The following is a 20,230-nucleotide window of genomic DNA, read 5'->3' as shown; positions in this document are numbered from 1 at the left end:
GAACATTTTGTGGCATGTTGCACCTTAAAACAAGCCCTGCTTTGAACATTCAGTTGGTCACATCCTTAGCTTTGAGGTTGCAGTGCACAGGGTGGCCCAAAACAAAATGAAAACCAAAAGCTATGAAACTGAACAGCTGCTCAACTGCCGAAACCGGAACGGCCACCAGTGAGTGCTTTGTGATGAAGCAACCTGAAGCTTTATTCCAGCAATCAAAGGGTGTATCGAAGGGAGCATGTTATTTGCTTGGATTATTTTTGTGCCTGACAATGTCAGCAAAGAACGGAGAAGAGTTCAACTTGCACAGGAACTGGCTTCATAATGCCGAAGCAACAGCATGTAACTCTGGGATAAGCCACATTAAAATTGGCTTTGAAAAAGGGCCAGAAACCATGTGATAGTTTACTTTTTGCCAAGTTGGCTGTTCACCTATTTTCAAAAAGCACTCCCTATGGCTAAGTCTAGAGGCACCAGGGTTTTTCCTAATGCAAAACCGATTAAGAGCTCAGCTACCCATGCCTTTTCCCAGCTGCGACATGCAACTATATGCCTGATTTGGATTTCTTTAACTGCTAGGGAGAGGCTGAGAGCAGTTTGGATGAGTTAGGGATAGAAACAGTATCTAATCATTTCCCCCTCTACATTGGTAACTCGGCCAGAAAAATGTTGATAGGACTAGTTTTAGTTACCTAATTCTAGATGGGATCAGAACCTTAGTTCCAGTCCAAAAAGTTTTGATGTGGCTAGAGAAAAATAGCTTCCTTTTTGCAAGGTTCAGGTGAGATTTATTTAAAATATTTATACACTCGCTAAGAGAGTTCAAGACAGCTCACAAGAGAGAGAATGTGGAATCCACGCTGCGTTTCCAGATTTTATAAAAGCCAGCTCTCTTAGGCCATTGTTTTGTGGGTTAACTGGCATACAGTTCTGGCAATGCACTGTATTGTAAATGTCACATCAACACACGGACACCAACCAGGCCAGACCCTGTGGGCAGGCACAATTCTACTACCCCTTCCTACCAAGCAAACTCAATGCAAAAAACAAAACTGGCTTATTCGGGTAGTTTGAGCAACTAGAATTCCGCTTGCAGATGATCACACACATCCTGATTTGCCATGATAAATGATGTTTTCATTGCCTCCACTCTGGCCAGGGATTTCTGTAGCTACAGAGAGTATGAGGCTGGGGGAAACAAGGCAAACTTGTCAGAATGTCCACATTCAACGATCAAAAACATTGCTGGTTAACTGCAGTTAATAAACTTCAAATCATGGTTTCAGATCTTGCTTTGACATAGAGCAGATCACCAGTTAGTGGTCTATTCTGACACTGTTTCATGTTTGGTCTGAACGGAGCCACCTACTGCCTTCAGCTTTTTCAATAGGCTCAAGTCATGCATGATGCTATCCAGCAGTGGCTCAAATTGGACTGAGAAAAAAAAATTACATGCAGAGATAAAAAGTCTGAAGGAAACAGTACATTTATTGCATAATACTGGGCTATGTACTCACACATAGAAAATAAACATTTCATCGAGCTGTATTTGATGCTGTATTACAAAGAGGCTGATCAGCTACCAGAGTAGCAAATCCGTTCATTTTTTTAAAAGCCCCCAAAGCCTTCACAGCCTTTCCTCACAAGGTGCAATCACGCCCCGCCCCCCAAAAAACATTGTTCAGAGGTACCTATTCAACCAGGTACATAAATAGTGTGGCCCCAATCCAACCAGAGGTCTTAAATCCACTGAAACCAATGGAATAATTCCATTGCAACTCAAGCTCCATTGCTTTCTATTGGATTAACTCTCAGCTAATTTTGGCAGGATTGAGGTCACCGTTTTATATAAATAAATCTATTCTCCAACAGCAGGATTTAAATTAACACTGGATCTTGGAAAACGAGGAAGAAGCTATTCATCATCCGAAGGAGCTTGTGGGAGAGGGTCGAGAAGAGAGAACTGCTCCATCAGCTTGCCCCCCTCAAGTGTAAACAATGTGGGCCAGGACCCCACAGAGAAAAACAGGGTTTCTCACCTGTAACTGTTGATCGTCGAGTCTCTTCTGTGGAGACACACATTGGGACTGCGCAGGCGCAGGCCAGCCGCGGAAAAGATTTTTCTAGCTTTCAGAGATGTGAAGGGGACGTTCGGATCCACCGCGCATGCGCGTCGGTGTTCCCGCCAATTTTGAATGCATATATATCCGAACGTCCCCGGCATTCCCTCAGTTCACCTGAGCCGCCGGAGAAACTAAGTCAACCAAACACTCACAGCGGGGCAGGCGGGAGGGAATGTGTGTCTGCACAGAAGAGACTCGACGATCAACAGTTACAGGTGAGAAACCCTGTTTATCGTCTTCGTCCTTCTGTGCAGCCCCACATTGGGAGAGTAACTAGCATCTCACCAGTGGGGGCGGGTGTGAGTGTCTACTTGAACAAGGACTGCAGGACAGCTGTGCCAACAGCCGAGTCACGTCGTGCATGCACATCCACAGAGTAATGCCGGATGAAAGTGTCTGCAGAGGACCATGTCGCAGCTTGGCAGACGTCCTGGAGCGGCACCCCTCGCAGGAAGGCAGCAGAAGCAGCTTGCGCTCGAGTGGAATGAGCGGTAACCAACAAGGGACACTGGACTCCAGCATGCTGATAGCAAAGTTTAATCGTAGACACAATCCAGCGAGAGATGGACTGGGCAGAAGCAGGTGAGCCCTTGCGAGGGCCAGAGTAACACACAAACAGGGCAGGAGATTTCCTGAAACATTTGGTGCGGTGCAAATAAAACAATAAAGCACGCTTTACATCCAATGTGTGTAGAGCTCGTTCCCCTGGGGATGAGGGTGTTGGAAAAAAGGAAGGGAGGAACACCTTTTGCTGTAGGTGAAATCTTGAGACTACCTTGGGCAGAAACTCCATGCTAGTGTGGAGCATGACAGTACCAGGGAAAAACTGCAGGAAGGGAGGGTCACACCGCAGGGCAGACAGCTCCCCAACACGCCTAGAGGATGTGATTGCCACCAGGAAAGCCACCTTCTGAGTGAGCAAAGGTAGGGGACAAGAAGATAGAGGCTCAAAGGGCTGGAGCATCAGTTGGGAGAGAACCAGGGAGAGACTCCATTGCGGAATGGGATGGGCCCTAGGAGGGAAGGTCTTGAACAGGCCCTTCAGGAACTGCTTGGAAAGCCAGTGAGTAAAAACTGTCTTCCCATCAATCTGCTCATGGAAGGCAGAGATTGCAGCCATGTGGACCTTAACACTGGAAAACGCAAGGCCCTGGGAGCAGAGTTCCAGGAGGTAGTCCAGGATGACAGGAAGCGGGCAATTAAAGGGAGAAACCCCCTTCAGGGCCAACCACCGGGAAAAACGTGACCGCTTCCTCTGATAGGACAACCTGGTGGACGGTTTCCGGGCATTCAAGATCACCCCAAGCACTCCAGAAGAGAGGCTCACTCCCGGTTGCCCAGAAGCCAGGCAGTCAGATTCAGTACAGCCACATCGTGATGCCACACCCCGTCCCTGGTTAAGAGGTCCGGGGCGTGAGGCAGGGGGAGGCATCGCCCCCGGGACAGGGAAAGTAAAAGGGGGAACCAATCCTGGCGAGGCCACCGAGGGGCAACGAGGATACAGTGGGTTTGGAAGGCCCTGACCCTAGAAAGAACCTTGTACAGGAGCGGGAAGGGCGGGAAGGCATAAAAGAGCCCTGGGGACCAAGGTATTTGGAAGGCATCCCCTAGGGAGTGGCGGCCAATGCCGGCCCGGGAGCAGAACAGCGGGGCCTGTTTGTTGCGGGCAGTGGCGAAGAGGTCGACCAAAGGCGTGCCCCATGTGCGGAAAACCTGGTCGAGGTAAACCCTGTTTAGGGACCACTCGTGCTGAGGCAGAAACACCCTGCTCAGTGCATCCGCCGAGGTGTTGAGATCCCCGGCAATGTGCACGGCTCTGGGAAGGACGTTGTTGACCATGGCCCAATTCCATAGAGTCGTTGCCTCCTTGCAGAGCTTGAGCGAGACCGTTCCTCCCTGCTTGTTGAGGTAGTAGCAGGCCGTGGTATTGTCCGACAGGACCTGAACCCTCCTGTTCCGAATGGCATCTGCAAAAGAAGCGAGGGAGTAACGGATCGCCCTAAGCTCAAGAAGGTTGATATGCATGGACGCCTCAGATGGGGACCAGATGCCCTGAGCCGAAAGCTGTCCACAGCGCCCCCCCCCCCATCCCAAGTTGGAGGCATCGGTATAAACTGTGACCTCAGCTAGGAAGGGGCCGAAAGGACAACCTTCAGACAGGTTTCCAGGGACAGTCCACCAGGCCAGAGAGCGCAGCACCACCCTGGGGATGGAAAACCTCTGGTGCTGACCCATGGTGAGGGGGTTGTACCTCCGGACAAACCAGTTTTGCAGAGGCCTCATACGCAGGCGCGCAAAGAAAACCACCCCTGTGGAGGAGGCCATAAGGCCCAACAGTGTCTGAATCAAAAGGGCCGTCTGGTACCGGCAATGCATAAAATGCCGGGCTAAAGCGGAAAGCCTGGCCAACCGGTCTGGGGGCAGGTAGGCTCTGCCCAGCAGGGAATCGAAATGGACCCCAATAAACCTAATGGTCATGCCCGGGGCCAGAATAGACTTATCCCCATTAACCACCAAGCCCAACCTAGCCAGCACGGACAAAGTGAGGGCAATATGGGCCTGGAGAGAGTCAGGCGAGGGTCCCACCAGGAGCCAGTCATCCAGGTACGGGTAGATAAAGCAACCCTGGGACCGCAGGTATGCCACTACGGTGGCCATGCACTTCGTGAATACCCTGGGTGCAGAGGCCAGCCCAAAGGGCAATATGGTATATTCATACACAGAATTCCCATACACAAACCGCAGGTATTTCCTGTGGCCCTCAAAGATAGAAATGTGGAAGTAGGCATCCTTCAAGTCTAGAATGGCTAGCCAGACGCCCACCTCCAGGAGCTCCATGACCCGTGCCAGGGTTAGCATTCGAAACTTTTCAACCTTCAAATAACCGTTGAGGCCTCTAAGGTCTAAGATGGGCCGGGAACCTCCACCCTTTTTATCCACAAGGAAGTATCTGGAGTAAAATCCCCATGGGGAAGTAGAGACATTGACCACCCGGACAGCACCTTTGTTAACCAACTCCATAACATTATTGTGTAACACAACATCACAACATGTAGAACAACGGGGAGGGAGAGAGAGAGGAGGTGCATCTGTAAACATTAACTTGTAACCATGGGCCACAATGGACAGGACCCAAGTGTCAGAAGTAACACGTTGCCAACAGGGCAAAAAAGGCCGAAGCCTGTCCAGAAACTGGGCAGCAGAGGAAATGTCCTCGGAGGCCAACAGGGGAGCGTTCAGGCTTAGTCAGAAGACCGAGGGCTTCTGCACCGAGGTCGAAGGCTTGGGTGAAGAGGGCTGTTGCCTGCCCTTGGACCGGCCGGAGCGCCTGGAAGAGTGACGCTGCTGGGCTGAATAGGATCGGTGACCGTAGGACTGGCCCGAGAAGAAGCGCCCTTGACGCTGCTGGTAAGGCTGGTAAGGGGTCTGGTAGGATCGGAACCGACCATAACGATACCTCGGACCCGATGACTGAGCTGAGGGGGCGACTCCGAGGGACTTGGCCGTCTGCTGATTCTTTTTCATCAGGGAGAGGAACTCATCCGTCTTCTCCGAGAAGAGCTGGGGCCCCTCGAATGGGAAATCCTCCACTTTCGCCTTCTTCTCTGGCGGCAGGGCAGTGGACCGGAGCCAGGCGTGTCGATGCAGGACCACCAAAGTCGCCATCGAGCGCGCCGCGGAATCGGCAGCATCCTTGCCCGCTGTCATCTGCTGTTTTGACAGCCGTATGGCCTCTGCCTGAAGGGCCTTCACCAAGTGGCGGCGATCCTCGGGGAGATCGGAAAGGTAAGAGGACAGCCGTTTCCAGAGGAACAGATTGTAGGACCCCATTATGGCCTGGAAGTTGGCAATACGGAATCCCAAAGACGCGGACGAGTAGAGTTTCCTGCCCATGCCATCCAGCTTTCTGCCTTCTCGGTCCGCCGGGGCCGACGAGGAACCGGAACGGAACCGAGCCTGACCCTCCTCAGCCACGATGGACGAGGGTTTCGGATGACTGAAGAGGTACGGGCAATCATCCTGTTTTAAACGGTAGTACCTCTCTACCTTCTTTGCCGTCGCGGACACGGACGCCGGTGTTTGCCAGAGCACAAGAGCGCTGTCAACAAAATCCTCCACAGGGGGAAACGCCACCGACGCGGGGGACCCGGAATACAGTGCCTCCAGCAGCTTACTCTTGGGCTTGGAGGTCGTGGAGGAGACGTCTATCTCCAGCGCGGCGGCCATCCGCATCATTTGCTCGGAGAACAGCCTGTAGTCGTCATTCGGGGACGACGAACGGGGCCCACCCACGGTGTCATCCGGGGAAGGATCAGAGGCCACGTCCGAAGAGCACTCTGACGGGGACGCCAGACCTTCCTCATCCTCGGAATCTGAAAACTCCGGCGAGGTTTGCGTCGGAACCGAAGACCGGTGAGCGGTCGGAGCCGACGGACAAGCCGCAGGAACCGACGGTCGCAGAGGCAAGCCAGGAGGTGGAGGAGCGGATGCCGGGAGCCCGACTGGCTGAGCCGGAACGGAAACCATCGGAACCGAAGGATGCTGCAGGAAGGGCAGCGACTGCTGGAACCACGCCACAAAATCCTGCCAGGAGGTCATGTTCCCAATCCCCGCGACAGGCTGACAAGGGGGCAGAGGAGCAGGCACCGGGGCAGGCCAGCGAAGAGGCATCGGAACCGACGAGGTAGACGGCAATGGAACGGAGGCCTCCGAAAGCGCCGGGGCGGAAGGCAGGGAACGTTCGAATGACTGGAACGGTTCCGTGAAAGACGGGAACGGCACGAATTCCTCGGGAACCGACGGAGGAGGCGTGCAAGGAGGAGACGGGGTGTGGAGACTCACCACATCGTCAGGGATCAGGACCGGTCCAGATGGAGTACCAGGTTGCACAGTCGGAGCCGGGGATAAAGTACGGCCCTTGGCCCTCGATTTCGTCTTGGCCTTCTTGGGCTGGGGTTCCGAAGCAGCCTCTGCGGCCGAAGGCTTGGAGGAGGACTTCGGCTTGGATGCGGAACGCTTCTTGGCCTTCCGGTCGGAAGGACGATCCCCGGAACCGGAGTCAGGTCGGGCCTCCGGAACGGGTTGCCCCGTCGGTTCCGTGGGGAGCTGCTCTGGCGACTTACGAGACGGCGACGGAGCGGCGGAGCGGGGTCTATCTCCCGAAGAGCCCGATGGCTTGGGGGGGAGAAGGTTAGCATCCCACAAGAAGGCACGGAGCCTGGCCTTCCGATCACTCCTAGCCTTCGGAGTGAAGGACATACAGATGGAGCAGCGCTCGACAACATGCCCCTCGCCCAGGCAGATGAGGCAGAGCTCATGGCCGTCCGAGTGCGTCATTTTAGTGCCGCACTTAAGACACTTCTTAAACAAAGAAGTTTGGGACATAACGAACGGTATCTCCCACCGACAAGGGGAAAAAATACCGACTAGAAGATCACGATCCAAAAACTCCGAAGAGACGCTGAGAGAATAAACGCTAGACAATAGAACCTTTTCGTACGGCGGCGAAAAAGGAACTGAGGGAATGCCGGGGACGTTCGGATATATATGCATTCAAAATTGGCGGGAACACCGACACGCATGCGCGGTGGATCCGAACGTCCCCTTCACATCTCTGAAAGCTAGAAAAATCTTTTCCGCGGCTGGCCTGCGCCTGCGCAGTCCCAATGTGGGGCTGCACAGAAGGACGAAGACGATCTGGCAGGTCCTCAATCTCTATACCGAAGGCAGAGCTACTCATTGCAAAAAAAGTCTGAGGGACTGACCCAAGGCCTGATCCTCCGTGCAGCTGGCAAAAGGGTTCAACGGTCCCTGGGAAGGGACCCCCAACTAAGGGAAACGGGGAGGAGGACTGCATCAGAAATTATTTTCAGGGCACTATTCTTGGACAAAGAAAGGTGAGGAAAGCTAGTCAGAAATACAGCACCGGGGGGGGGGGGGTGGCAATAGTGAAGTTCAGTGGGTAAACAGCACGAGCGGAAAGGGTTTAAAAGCCTTCCCTTACATCCCAATCTCTCCCCCTTTTAAAATGCAATCCCCACATTCTTTAAGAAAAACATCAAGAACCAACATCACAGAACCAGAAAGAGTGGGATGGAGCCAGTCATTTTTTCATGTCTCACTTAATTCCCCCCTTTCCGATATCCCCTACCACCTATCCCATGTGCCTTTTGTCCAAGGATGCCCAGTATTAAGACCTCTCTTTCCTTTTTCTCCAGCAGAAAAGCTGGCAGGATCCAACCCAATGCGTCATTCCACTCCCATTTTGTATGCTCTCTTTCCCTTCAACGGCTTTGAAATTCTTCTGGATAAATTATTTATGTTGTCTCATTTTATGGGAAGACTCTTAATTGGAAAAAAATGTAAAAAGATCCAAATTGTAAAATCTTTACCACCGCCATCTCAAACTAATCTCTGTGTGAAATAATCTTATTTATTACAAAGCTCTCTGGCACCACTGAAGAAATAAAATATTTTGTAAATTGCTGTGAAGTGAGGAGCCATCCTGATTCAGGTGCTGTGCAAGTTTGTTGTGATTCAGATCAGGGTGACATTGGCTGATTCCGCACACTTCCAATAATGCACTTCCAATCCTCTTTATAGATCATTTGGAATGGATTTTTTCGTGTGCGGAACAAGAAATCCACCTCATACTATTGATAAGGTGCATTGAAAGTGCATTATCCAGCACGTGCGGAATCAGCCATTGAAAGGAAGAACAGAACAGAAAGAGGGGCTCTGGTAGGTAAGGAGAAAAGAAACATTTCCCACAAGTTTTCACAGTCTGTCTTTAGAAAGACCATGAAAACTCCACTATTGAAGGTATTTTAAAAATAGTTGTTGGAGAGGCAAGAAAGAAGGTCATTTTTAAAAAAAACAGTCGAAGAGATGGAACTGATTTTGTCTGATGGATGGAAAACATCAAAAGTGAAAATTCTGGGAATGTTGATTGGCCTTTGCTGAGTCTCTTCATCCCATGCTCCTGCCAACCCACTCCTTGAGCATTACAAAAATAAAAACAAAGACAGTATTTCCTTTCTGTACAGAACGGTCCTTGTTGGGGGGGGGCTCCCCTCAGGCCAAGCTGAAGCCCTCATAGTGGTCGATGGCTTGAGTCAGTCGTGTGTTCAGGGTTTCTTTACTGCTGTACTTGGGCAGGTCAAGAAGGTTGTAGCACGTGTGAGCCACGGGCAAATACTCTTCCCCACTGGCTGTGGACTGGATAACAATGCGCAAACTCGACATGCCATAGATTGGGATGCGGTCACTGCCTGTCAAAAACACTGGGAGAGACAAAGGTGGGTTACTCACCACTCACATATATAGGCAGCAAAAATTCCTTTTTAAAAAAATTACGGCGCTCTACAACAATGACCCTCGCCTGTTTCTCTCTGCAGCCTTGGGCAATTCCACAGCACGGAAGAGCCGTTTTATTTATGTACTATTTACATACATTGATCTCCTCTCCATTTGACCCTCGCAACAATCCCGGGAGGCAAGTTAAGCAGAGAGAGAGAGAGAGAGAGAGAAAGAGAGAGAGAGAGAGACTGGCTCAAGGTCACCTAGCAAGCTTGGTAACACAGTGTGGATCTGGGTCTGGGACTCCCAGTTCCTAGTGCAACACTTTATCCCCTACGCATGTGGTTCCCAGCTGGTGGGCCAGGGACCCCTTGTGGGCTGTGGAGTTTCAAGGGGCCTGTAAATTTGCCTTCCCTACAGGCTTGCCTCCATGGCAGCCATGCCCCCCGCCACCTCTGTGTCAGGCCACCAAACACAGTGCGGCCTCACATCCCCAGCTGGGTCCAAGCCCCCCTTCCAGGTAGGCGGCATCGGGCCATCCTCAGCCGGAGGACCACAAGTGAGCATCATCCCAGCCTTACACTGTGTCAACCAGACTTCCTATCTCTGAAAGCTGCAAAAGAGCCCTAGTCATCTCATGAAATGACTCAACAGAATAAATAAGCAAACGCATCTTCTGCAGATTGACTAATAATACATCTCACACATATATGTGGGAGTTTTCAAACGTATGTCGATGCTGTTTTGATTAACAAAATACAGATCCATTTTAAAGCATTGCTGAGTGCATCCTAGCAGTTTTTTGTCATTGTGAATTTTCTCAATCAATGAATCTTGCTCTAATAGTACAATTACTATATCGTGCGTGGAGGAGGGGTCCATGACATGTTTCAACGTTAAAAAAGGACCCTCGTACTCAAAAAGCTTGGGAGCCACTGCCCTATGCCAAGCTGGTTGTCACACTTTGGGAAGATGAAGGGGAAACACCAGAGTTACAGCAACATGGAGGGGTGGAGGCTGGACCCTGGCTGAGCCATCTTTCCCAGTTTGGACCAGCCAAAGGAAACATTTCACGAAATCACATGTAATATGCTCTCATTGTATCTTGCCCCCTGGAGTCATGTAGCCAGGGAAACTAGGGTAAGTTAGAAAATCTGATGTGGTTGGCCCGTTAGGTAGACTGTCGTCCATGGGAGTTACTTCCCAGAGCCTCAGGGAGGGAGTTCAAATCTCACCTTTGCCATCTCTCTTCCCACCAGGCCCCTTTACCTATGCTGCTATCGCTTCCCCTCTTTCACGGCTCCATCAGGCTGAGATGTTGTTCTAGATTCGACCAGATCTCAGCTGTAGCCAGCTGTAGCCTTCTGACTCAGCGTGAATGAGCTCCAGTCAGGAAGCACATCCTCTTCCCGTAAATCCCCACTCCCTTTGGTTAAATAGTTGGAAGCGGCTGTAACAGTGGCTATGTGGTTGAGCTAAAATTAGCACTCTGCTGGTTAAAATCCGTCTACTGCCATGAGCTCAGCATGTGGCTGTGGGTAAGTCTCTCCTCTCAGCTGCAGCTCCTCAGCTGTATTGTGGGGATAAGGATAACACTGACTTTGTTCACCACTCTGAGTGGGGCACTGAGGAGCGGTACGTAAGCACAGATTATTCGTTATATAAGCGCAGATTTGGCGGAGATCTTGGCCTAAGAGGATAGCACTGCAGAAGGAGGGAAACGGCAGTTTTTGTACTGCCCTATGTAAGAAATTCCAGCAAGAAGAAAACTTGTCCACCAAAGGAGAAGGCAAAACTAGCTGCCTTCCCCCTGATTGGTTTTCTCTACACAAGGAGCCTATTCCATCAGGGATTTTGCATCAGCTACTTAAGCAAGTGAAAGAGAAGGGTTGCATTTGAGGGACAATACCAACCAAGGTTTTTGGGGTTTTTTACCATTTTAATGTTATTTATTTATTATTTAAAACATTTATATGCCACCTTTCCAACCAAACTAGGGTCCCCACCGATTTGGTTGTCCCCCCCCCCCGCCCCAAAAACCACCCCTCAGTGTCAGTGACTTTGCCCGGTCTGTTTCTTGGCTCTTTTCAAACAGTGGTTCAGGCTTCTCGGTTAAAAGCAAAGAGGTCTTTTCTCTGGGAAAATACAGTCCAAATGGCTCTGAATGTTCCCGGAGAGATAAAGATGAGATGGAACTAGCCGCAGGTGCCCATCACAGAGCTTCAAGGACAGAACCCCGAAGGGAGTTTTGAACTTGCTTTCCATTTCATTAACACACAGAATTCTGGGAGTGGGGCGATTTGCTCCCAACTGTGAGAACGTATCAACTGCAGTGCAAGGTGAGCCCCTCCATGATTGGTCAAGCTGGTCAGACCATACTGTGGGCAGGTGGCCTTAAAGCTTGAGCCTTCGTTCTAGCTACCCTCCTTGCTAGGGACAACATCTTTCTTTGGAGATGGTCGCCGGTGGATGCCTGTGGCCACACATCGTTGTAGAGCCCTGGGCCCGATTGCCTGGATAGGTGTCAGCTTGGACCTCTTCCTCTCTGGATTTTGGACTCTGAAGTTCTGCCTGGACTTTTCTACTGTAGCTTGACAAGGTAACCTCTGACGGAGGATTGAAAGGCTGTATAGTATTGCTAGGATAATGACTTAGCTTTTTATTATTTTCTTTGCACACTTTTATAATTGTATTCTTTGCACTGATTTTAATAAACTTTATTAATATATTCACTCCCTCATTTTGAGTGTTCTGATGCTTGACCCCTATACTAAAAGCTCTTATGGGACAAGGAAGTTTCAACCAATAGAATTTGAGGGAAATTGCTGAATCCCCCAACTGAGTTTACTTACAGAGAAACTTCTTCTTTTTTTCCAAAGGGAATTCATGGAATGTCTCCCAAAACATCTTCACAGTCGGGTGTGTGGCAGAGAACTCTCCCTTATAAGCAGCACTCTGTAAGCGGAGCCACAAACCCCAAAGCAGATGTCAATATCAAGCAGTCAATGGGTAGCTACAAGTTTAGAACACAAACTTCAGAAGGGAAACCCAGAGGCATGCCTAGATCGACTTTGGATCTGGGAACGCACCTAAAGGATTGTCCGTCCTCAACAAGAATATTTCTAGTGCATATGAATTACATTTGAAGAGTATTTGTGAGATTGCCTGTGCACCAAGCAGCAAGACAGAAACCTTGTTAAATATGCATGCCTGGCTCTTCACCACCCCGCACGATCACTTCTTTCCAGCCTACTCCCCTCCGCAGGTGACTCTGTTTCCTGCCCATTACACTGTCTGCTAAGCATCAGTGAAATCCCCCATACTCTTTCCAGGTGAAACGGACGCTGCAAATTCAGGTCCTCTTTCATGCTGTCCAGTAATAAGGCACGCCAGATATTCTCAGGCTTGAGAAAGTTTTGCCTTTCATGAGGTTTCAGTGCAAAGCCCAAGACAAGGAGTTCAAAGGCGCTGGGTGGTTTCGCTTACCTCCTCCAGTTCCTTCCAGTTGTAGTTACTGTTCCCTACTATCATGGCCCGGAGCTCAGTTGGCTGGAAAAGTTCCAGGACTTTCCCGCCACACACTTTCAGGAAGCCAGAGGAGAAAGCTGCGTACCACTCGTGTATCGAAAGGTTGAAGATGTAATTCACATAAGCATCGACAAATTCCTGCCTGGGGGATTGGAGAAACACAACTGATAACGATGCTACACAGGAGTAAGAGGGAAAGGTAACAGCTGAATGCCTTGGAATCTTCCCTGAACAATTTAATTTGAAGGAAAAAGATAACTTTTCTTGAACTCGCATAGCGTCAGATGCACATGGAGGCAACAAGCTTTGGCATGCAATATAAAACTTCCATCTTGTGGTCAGCGTATGATACGGGCTTGGGAGACTTGGGATCAAACTCTCGTGTTGCTGTGAAGGTTCCTGGGTGACCAGTCACCCTTCCTCAGCCCAACCCACCCCCACAAGGTTGTTGTGAGTATAATAAGGGGAAGGGAGAATCTCCCTGACTATCCTGGTGGAAGGGCAGGATAACGAAGAAACATACGCCACAGTCTTGGAAGTCAGCAAAGAGAGGGACAATTCCTAGTACTTAAGGAGCAAATCTTGGAATACGTCGCGCCTTGGAAGCCAGTGAGGTGACTCACCAAACCTAACACAGTAGACCAGCCAAGCATGGTGCTCAACAACACCCTTGTTTTTGTTGACTGGCTGGAACTGCAAAAAGCAGGAGGTTTGCACAGCGTCTGGCAGGGCACCACTGCCAAACCGGCTGTGTTTTGTTTAGTGGGTTGCAAGCTGTGCAGGGCTGGCTTGATTCCTTAAAACAAGCGAATTTCTGCAGACTCCTTTACATTCCACGATCTCTTCTAATTCCACCATTTAGCTCTCCTTGCAGAACAATGTGGGCTGTCTGCAATGTAGAATTTGGGTATTCTCCACTCCCCCCCCCGACTTGTTCCCACAGAGCTTGAACAATTCTGATTTCAGATGAGCTGAAAAATGCCCACGGCTTCCCCTCCTCTTTCAACTACACTTTCAGATGCTTCGATTTCAAACACCCAAGTCCCACATGATGTTTGCCAAGGTAAAACCTCCTGCAAATAGCACAGTAAAAAGCACGCCGAGTAACGAGCAAGACGGTGGGTTTTCATTTCCCTCCCTAAACGAAGGCAAATGTCAGGAAATGAGAAGCAACAGCAGGTTGCAGGACCCTTTTCTTATTACATTTCTCATCTCTGTCAAATTCTTATTTTTTTTTCCCCTTCACATGCAATCCCTTGTGGCTCCTACACCACAATGTTTTCTGCCTTTTAATGTCTCCCACTTGCATTCCCCTTCTGTTTGTAAGAAGGAGCGTCAATGGAGGCAAAGAGGCCCCTGCGGCTCCTGCAGTCAGCACAAAGCAATCAGCCCAGAAAGGAGCCCACCTGTTATCTTTGTGCACGGCAATCTTGTCTCCATCAGGCACCAGGTTCTTCTGCTCTGCCACTCCATAGCTCTCTCTGCAAATCTATTTTTCCCCACCAAAACAAAATGATGAACAGCAACTGCTTTATTCTGCAAGATTCAGATGGAAACAAAAACACTCGGCCACCTCGTTCCGCATGCTCAATTGTCCAGGCTAGCCAAGCAGGACAGGAAATACAAGAAGAATAAGATATATGATAATGCTTAGGCCTATTTTTTTTAACCACATTAACATCAATATCCAAACCTGCATCCCAACAAGGATGCTGTCTGCCTCTGTAGCATTACTTTTAAGGGAGTCTACACTGTACAGACAGAACATGAGCCTTGACTGCAAACTGCAGACTCAATTTGTCCCGGGCCATGCAGAGGGCGTTTAACCCTTCAACCTCCACTCACTTTCACTCTTTGAAACCGGCGCTGCTATTTGCATTTAAAGGAGAAAAGACACCCTTTAAAAACTTTTTTTCCTTTTTAAAAAACAGGGAATGACTGTAGATGCAAAGGCTTAACCCCTTCCTCCTTCCCTGCATGGCACCAAGCTCTCAAGTTGCATTTTATGGGGAAAAACAAGGTGCAAGGTTTACTCCTCTGTCCTTTAAACAGCGAAAGAGACACTCCCCTTACACTCTACCCTACTGGGGGTGGAGACAACTGGAATCTGAAAACCCAGGCCTGTGAAGATGCCCATTCTTCAAGTTCAAATCTCAACCCACCCCCTTTTAGACGATCTTCTCTTGCATTGTAAAGGATCGGGGGGTGGGGGATAAGGCTAAGTGCCCCCAAGCATGTGTCCTCCCAGCCTAACCTTAACACTGTTTGCCTCCTCCCCTGCTTACACATGTCCCATGGCAGCCTGAAGGTATCACAGAAGCACTACCCTCATCCCAACTTATTTTTGGAGAGGTAAGCTGCTAATTCTTTGAAAAATGCCAGGTCTTTCCTTCAGTCCCAAGGAAGTGATCCATACAGCAAGCATTCAAAGCATTTCACATATAGCATTTCAGTGACCCTTACAACAAACCTGTAAGATAGGCTAGTAGAGTCATCATCCTCATACTGCTGTACAGAGCGTGCCTCAGGCCACACTTCCAGGGCAGTCCTAAGCAGAATTACAGCCCTTGGAAGTCCACTGGAATCAATGGGCTTCAACAGGTGTATCTCTGCTAGAACACCACTGTGTGTGTTCAGGGCCCAGGTGCCGTTTAAATTAGGGATTTGCAGGCTCAGTTTCCGTAGCCGCTGATCTTCCCTGGCTCTAAGAAGCCAGCCAGGCTGCCAGCAAACCTTGCGATCATAGCCTGCCTAGCAACGTAGCACTACGTTTGGGATGGCAGCCATGGCCAAAAAAGTCACGGCCAAATACCGCTTGAATCTTAAAGGCTGTGTTGGATTTAGCGCCCTGTAATGGATTCTGTGCAGCGCAAAATATTGCACCTTAGACCAAGCCCAATCATTGCTTCATCTAGCACAATCCTAAGTAGAAACAGGAAACCTTTCCCACCTCTGGTGCCCTTTTAAGGGGTGGTTTTGGGATCAAACTTGGGATTCTTATATATACAAAAAAACTGGCACGGTGCTACACGCCTTCCCCTCTAGGGGTCCCATTCCAACCTCTTCCCCTTGCCTCAGTCATAAACCTTATCTGCTTAAGAATCAGGACTGGTTTTTAAAAAGGATTTTATTTTTAGACTGGATATCAGAAGATTTAACCTAATGTTTTACAAACCTGTTTGAAATGCTTGCGGGCTTAATAAAATAGTGCATATGCCTTTACCCAGAGGTTTCAGAAATTAATATGCAGAATGCCTTGGTCAAAAATCCTGGAGGCAAAGACTGACTTCCTATGAATAAAATATGACCCCCTGCCATCTCTCTGGTTTCTAATGATGGAAGTCTGGTAACATTTTTTAAAGCCTTCATTCTATGAATGGCAATTCTGCAATTGTGTCAGTGGGCACTTGAAGCAGCAGGAATCTGGGAACCCACAATTACAGGTTCCATACTTGGGCTACACTCGCTTGGATCCTGTACTGGAGGTGAATGGCTAAGGTACAGAGGGAGACCTCTGCATAAAAGCTGTTTTTGCCCACAGTGGGCAGGAAGAAGTTAATGCCCCCTTCAGGAGTCTCTCAGCACAAGACAAAGCGACTAACAGTGCAGACCTAAACAGAGTTATACCCTTCTAAGCCATTGCCTGTCAATGGATTTAGAACAGCGTTGACAGGCAGAGCCTTAAATATAATATGAATAATAATAACAACGTTCAGTTTATATACTGCCCTTCAGGACAACTTAATGCCCACTCAGAGCGGTTTACCAAGTATGTCATTATTATCCCCACAACAAACACCCTGTGAGGTGGTTGGGGCTGAGAAAGCTCCAGAGAGCCGTGACTAGCCCAAGGTCACCCAGCTGGCTTCAAGCGGAGGAGTGGGGAATCAAACCCGGCTCTCCAGATTAGAGTCCTGCCGCTCTTAACCACTACACCAAACTGGCTCTGTGTCCAATTCTGATCTCTCCGGACACCGTCAAATAAGCAGGGCTAAGAACAGAATGTTTCATTGTTAATAACTTGTTATGAAACACAAAAGGACCGGACTCAGAGCCCTGGGAACTATCTCACATGCACATAAAACTCCCAAGAATTTGGGCTGCCCTATTCACTTCAACAGGGGGCAGTTCTGCCCATTCCAGCCTGTTCCCCTCTGCCCAAATAAGCCTTGCATGGTGTGTGCGGGGAACTTGTATTGGAGTTTCCTGCATCCACACCAAACGGCTGCAGCCAACTGGGTACTAACCAGATAACAATTAAAGGAGCTTAGCTCTCTTTGAAACCAGCATGACTTTCTGATGAAGCTAAACTTTCTCTGGATGATCGTATCTGTGGTGCATCGCTGAGGAACAAGACCCGGTTCTGACTCAGAGCCAAAATGTGTTGCCTCCCAAGGGGCCTCAAATGGCCTGCACAGACACACTGAATACATATTCATTGATCTTACTGTAAAACACAGGCAGAATGCCTCTTCAACATCTTCCCCAGGGTAATCTAAAAGCTGCTGAAGACTCCTGCAAGTGAGGCAAATGAGAGAGAGAGAGACAGAGAGAGAGAGAGTCAGCCATTTGAGACATAGATGTTGCCTGTACATTAAAATAAAAACTCTCCTCCTCAAAAAATAGACCCAGTATCGGCTTTCAGATAACAGGATCCAGAACCTTCTCTGGCCCTTGTGTGTGTATGTGTTATGTGTTGTCAAGTCACCTCCGACATGTGGCGACCTTATGAAGGAATGACTTCCAAAATGTCCTATCATTAACAGACTTGCTCAGATCCCGCAAATAATAATAACAACATTCGATTTACATACTGCCCTTCAGGTCAACTTAATGGCCACTCAGAGTAGTTTACAAAGTATGCTATTATTATCCCCACAACAATCACCCTGTGAGGTGGGTGGGGCTGAGAGAACTCCTAGCAGCTGAGACTGACCCAAGGTCACCTAGCTGGCTTCAAGTGGAGGAATGGGGAATCAAACCCGGTTCTCCAGATTAGCGTCCCACCCTCTTAACCACTACACCAAACTAGAGGGTATGACTTCTTTTATTGAATCAAGCCATCTCGTTTTAGGTCTTCCTTCTTTCCTACTGCCTTCCACTTTTCCTAGCATTATTGACTTTTCCAGAGAATCTTGCTTTCTCATGATGACAAGATTCTGGCCCCTGAAAGGATGGAAAAAGAAAAGGATGTGTTTCTCATAAAACAGCAACGCCCTCTCAAGTTTTTAAAAACACTACTGCAATTCTCCATTTGCTTTGTCAAGCAAAAACGTAGAGGAAAGCATCTTTCTAAAGCTTCTTCTTACCTTCCTTCCATGGGAGACAGCTCCTTCAAGTCTTCTAAAGAGGGCTTCACATTCAGGAGTTTCTTGTACAGAGCCAATGGGAAGTGAAGATCCACCACGGTGAAGTTGTATATCGCTAACCCACAGACAATGCCGATGAGATGAAACCAGTTGTGCTCTACAAAACACTTCAGTCACACAAAGGAAAAGAGCTGTTAGCAGGATGAGTAGTTGCTTTTTTTAAGTTAAATTATATCTGTTTTTATTATTATAAGCCACTTGGAAATTGCAGAAAAGCAGCATAAAATATTCTTAAATCACTGTTTAAAATCAGTGAACGTATCAAGAAGCCAGGAAAGTGCAGAAATACTGCACATTGAGGAATGGTTCACAAATACGTGCGCAACACATGTGTATCTTTGTATTCCATTCATGCACCCTCGATGACCAATGGCCAAATACAAGAACTCACGCCATGTAAAAGAGGACATGCAGAAATTCTTTCTGCAGTATTAGAGCTCCAAGATGGTCCAGTTCAGACATGCCTAGATCTAGAACTATGGCCCAAACCAGACATTCAGGTTTTTATGGAGTTGGGTCCCGGTTCCCCAGACTCAACTCAGATTCCCTGCAGCCACAAAGAAGCCACAGGAAATTGCTTTTAAAAAAATAAGAGAGACCTCAAATGGACTTGGGATGCTGATGGAGGGGGGGGGAAGGGCTCCTGTCTCCTCTCCCAGCCATTTCCCTGTGCAGAAACAGCACTGGGGTGGAGGGGAGCTATGTCCCTGTTTTTACTGCTCCACGTGGACGTGGAGTAGTAAAAATGAGGAAATAACTACTCTCGGTGCTGTTTCAGCACGGGAAAACAGCTTGTGGGAGGTGCAGGAGCCCTCCCTCTCCCATGACAGCGTTCCAAGCCCAGCTGGGCTCTTAAAAAGCTATTCCCTGCAACTGCTACAGGGAACCCAGATCCAACACTTTAAACACTCGACCATGTAATTTGGCACTATGAACTATGATCAGCACTGGAATCATGCATGTTGATACAAGGGAATGCCACCTAACAACTGGCAAGGTACAGTTAATCCATTTACCTGGTTCTCGAAAGCTTATGCTACAGTAAAGTTGGTTAGTCTTAAAGGTGCTACTGGACTCTTTTTCTATTTTGCAGCTACAGACTAACACGGCTAACTCCTCTGGATCCATTTACTTCAAAATCTTACAGCGCTCCTGTCACAGCTGCTGGAGCCCAGGGAAGCTGTCTGTAGGCTGCCACCACTCTGGTACAGGTTTCCTAAAGAAGGGCCCAGAGCACCCAACTAACACCTTTTGTTGACTCTTTCCCAGTAGGTTTGCTTTATTACATGACCAAATGAGGCATGAGGACCCAGGCAGAATAATAAAGAACTTTATTTAAAAGGGTTATTAATAACTGGTTCTTAAACTTGGTATATTAAAGAGAATAATAAAGGTTGGTGAACAAACAAAACTAAAATACCCTAACGCGTCTAACTAGACTGATCTTGACTGTCTCCCGGTGACTGTCTTCCAACTGCCTCACCCCTTCCGGATGAGGGATCCCTCCGTCTGCAGCAGCCTCTCCTCAGCTCTGCTCCCTAGAGGTGAACACACACACCCCGCCCATCTCCCTCCTTTCCTATTGGTGCAATTTTCCCCTCAGAATCCCCTCTTACCCAATCACAGGGGCCAAAGGGAACCTGGGAAATGTAGGCCTTGCAGTAACTTTAGTGCAGGCTTCCCCAGAGCCTCTAGGCCTCACTAGGCCCAGGCTCATAACAACTCCAGATTTCGAGAACTCTAGGTGTTGCAGAAAACATGGCTTGCATTACTAAGGCCCCAGTTCCAGTTCCTAGCATCTCCAGTTTAAAAGATCTCAGAAAACAGGCAGTCCTTCCAAACCTGAAAGCCTCAGAGTCCACGGTATTGGGTCAGACAGACCAATGGCATAAAGCACAATGAGAGTCAACACGG

The 20,230-nt window shown here is 48.8% G+C and overlaps 1 protein-coding gene across 2 annotated transcripts in view; it reads right to left on the bottom strand.

Moving 5' to 3' along the window:
- Positions 1-7,762: 7,762 nt before the first annotated feature.
- Positions 7,763-20,230, bottom strand: part of HERC3 (HECT and RLD domain containing E3 ubiquitin protein ligase 3) — a 67,634-nt gene continuing 55,166 nt past the window's right edge. For both annotated transcript variants that reach the window (XM_054989579.1, XM_054989581.1), the window contains exons 21-26: positions 18,257-18,423; positions 17,396-17,462; positions 14,354-14,436; positions 12,906-13,089; positions 12,272-12,374; positions 7,763-9,403 (exon numbers count right to left, since the gene is read on the bottom strand). In XM_054989579.1, the coding sequence (XP_054845554.1) occupies positions 9,195-9,403; positions 12,272-12,374; positions 12,906-13,089; positions 14,354-14,436; positions 17,396-17,462; positions 18,257-18,423 (813 nt within the window). In that variant the 3' untranslated portion in view covers positions 7,763-9,194. The remainder of the gene's footprint in view (positions 9,404-12,271; positions 12,375-12,905; positions 13,090-14,353; positions 14,437-17,395; positions 17,463-18,256; positions 18,424-20,230) is intronic.

Source organism: Eublepharis macularius, chromosome 10 (genome assembly GCF_028583425.1).
Source record: "Eublepharis macularius isolate TG4126 chromosome 10, MPM_Emac_v1.0, whole genome shotgun sequence".
In the NCBI taxonomy this organism is placed as follows: domain Eukaryota; kingdom Metazoa; phylum Chordata; class Lepidosauria; order Squamata; family Eublepharidae; genus Eublepharis; species Eublepharis macularius.
The sequence above is the reverse complement of the archived record's forward strand: the minus strand, read 5'-3'. Positions and strand labels throughout refer to the sequence as shown.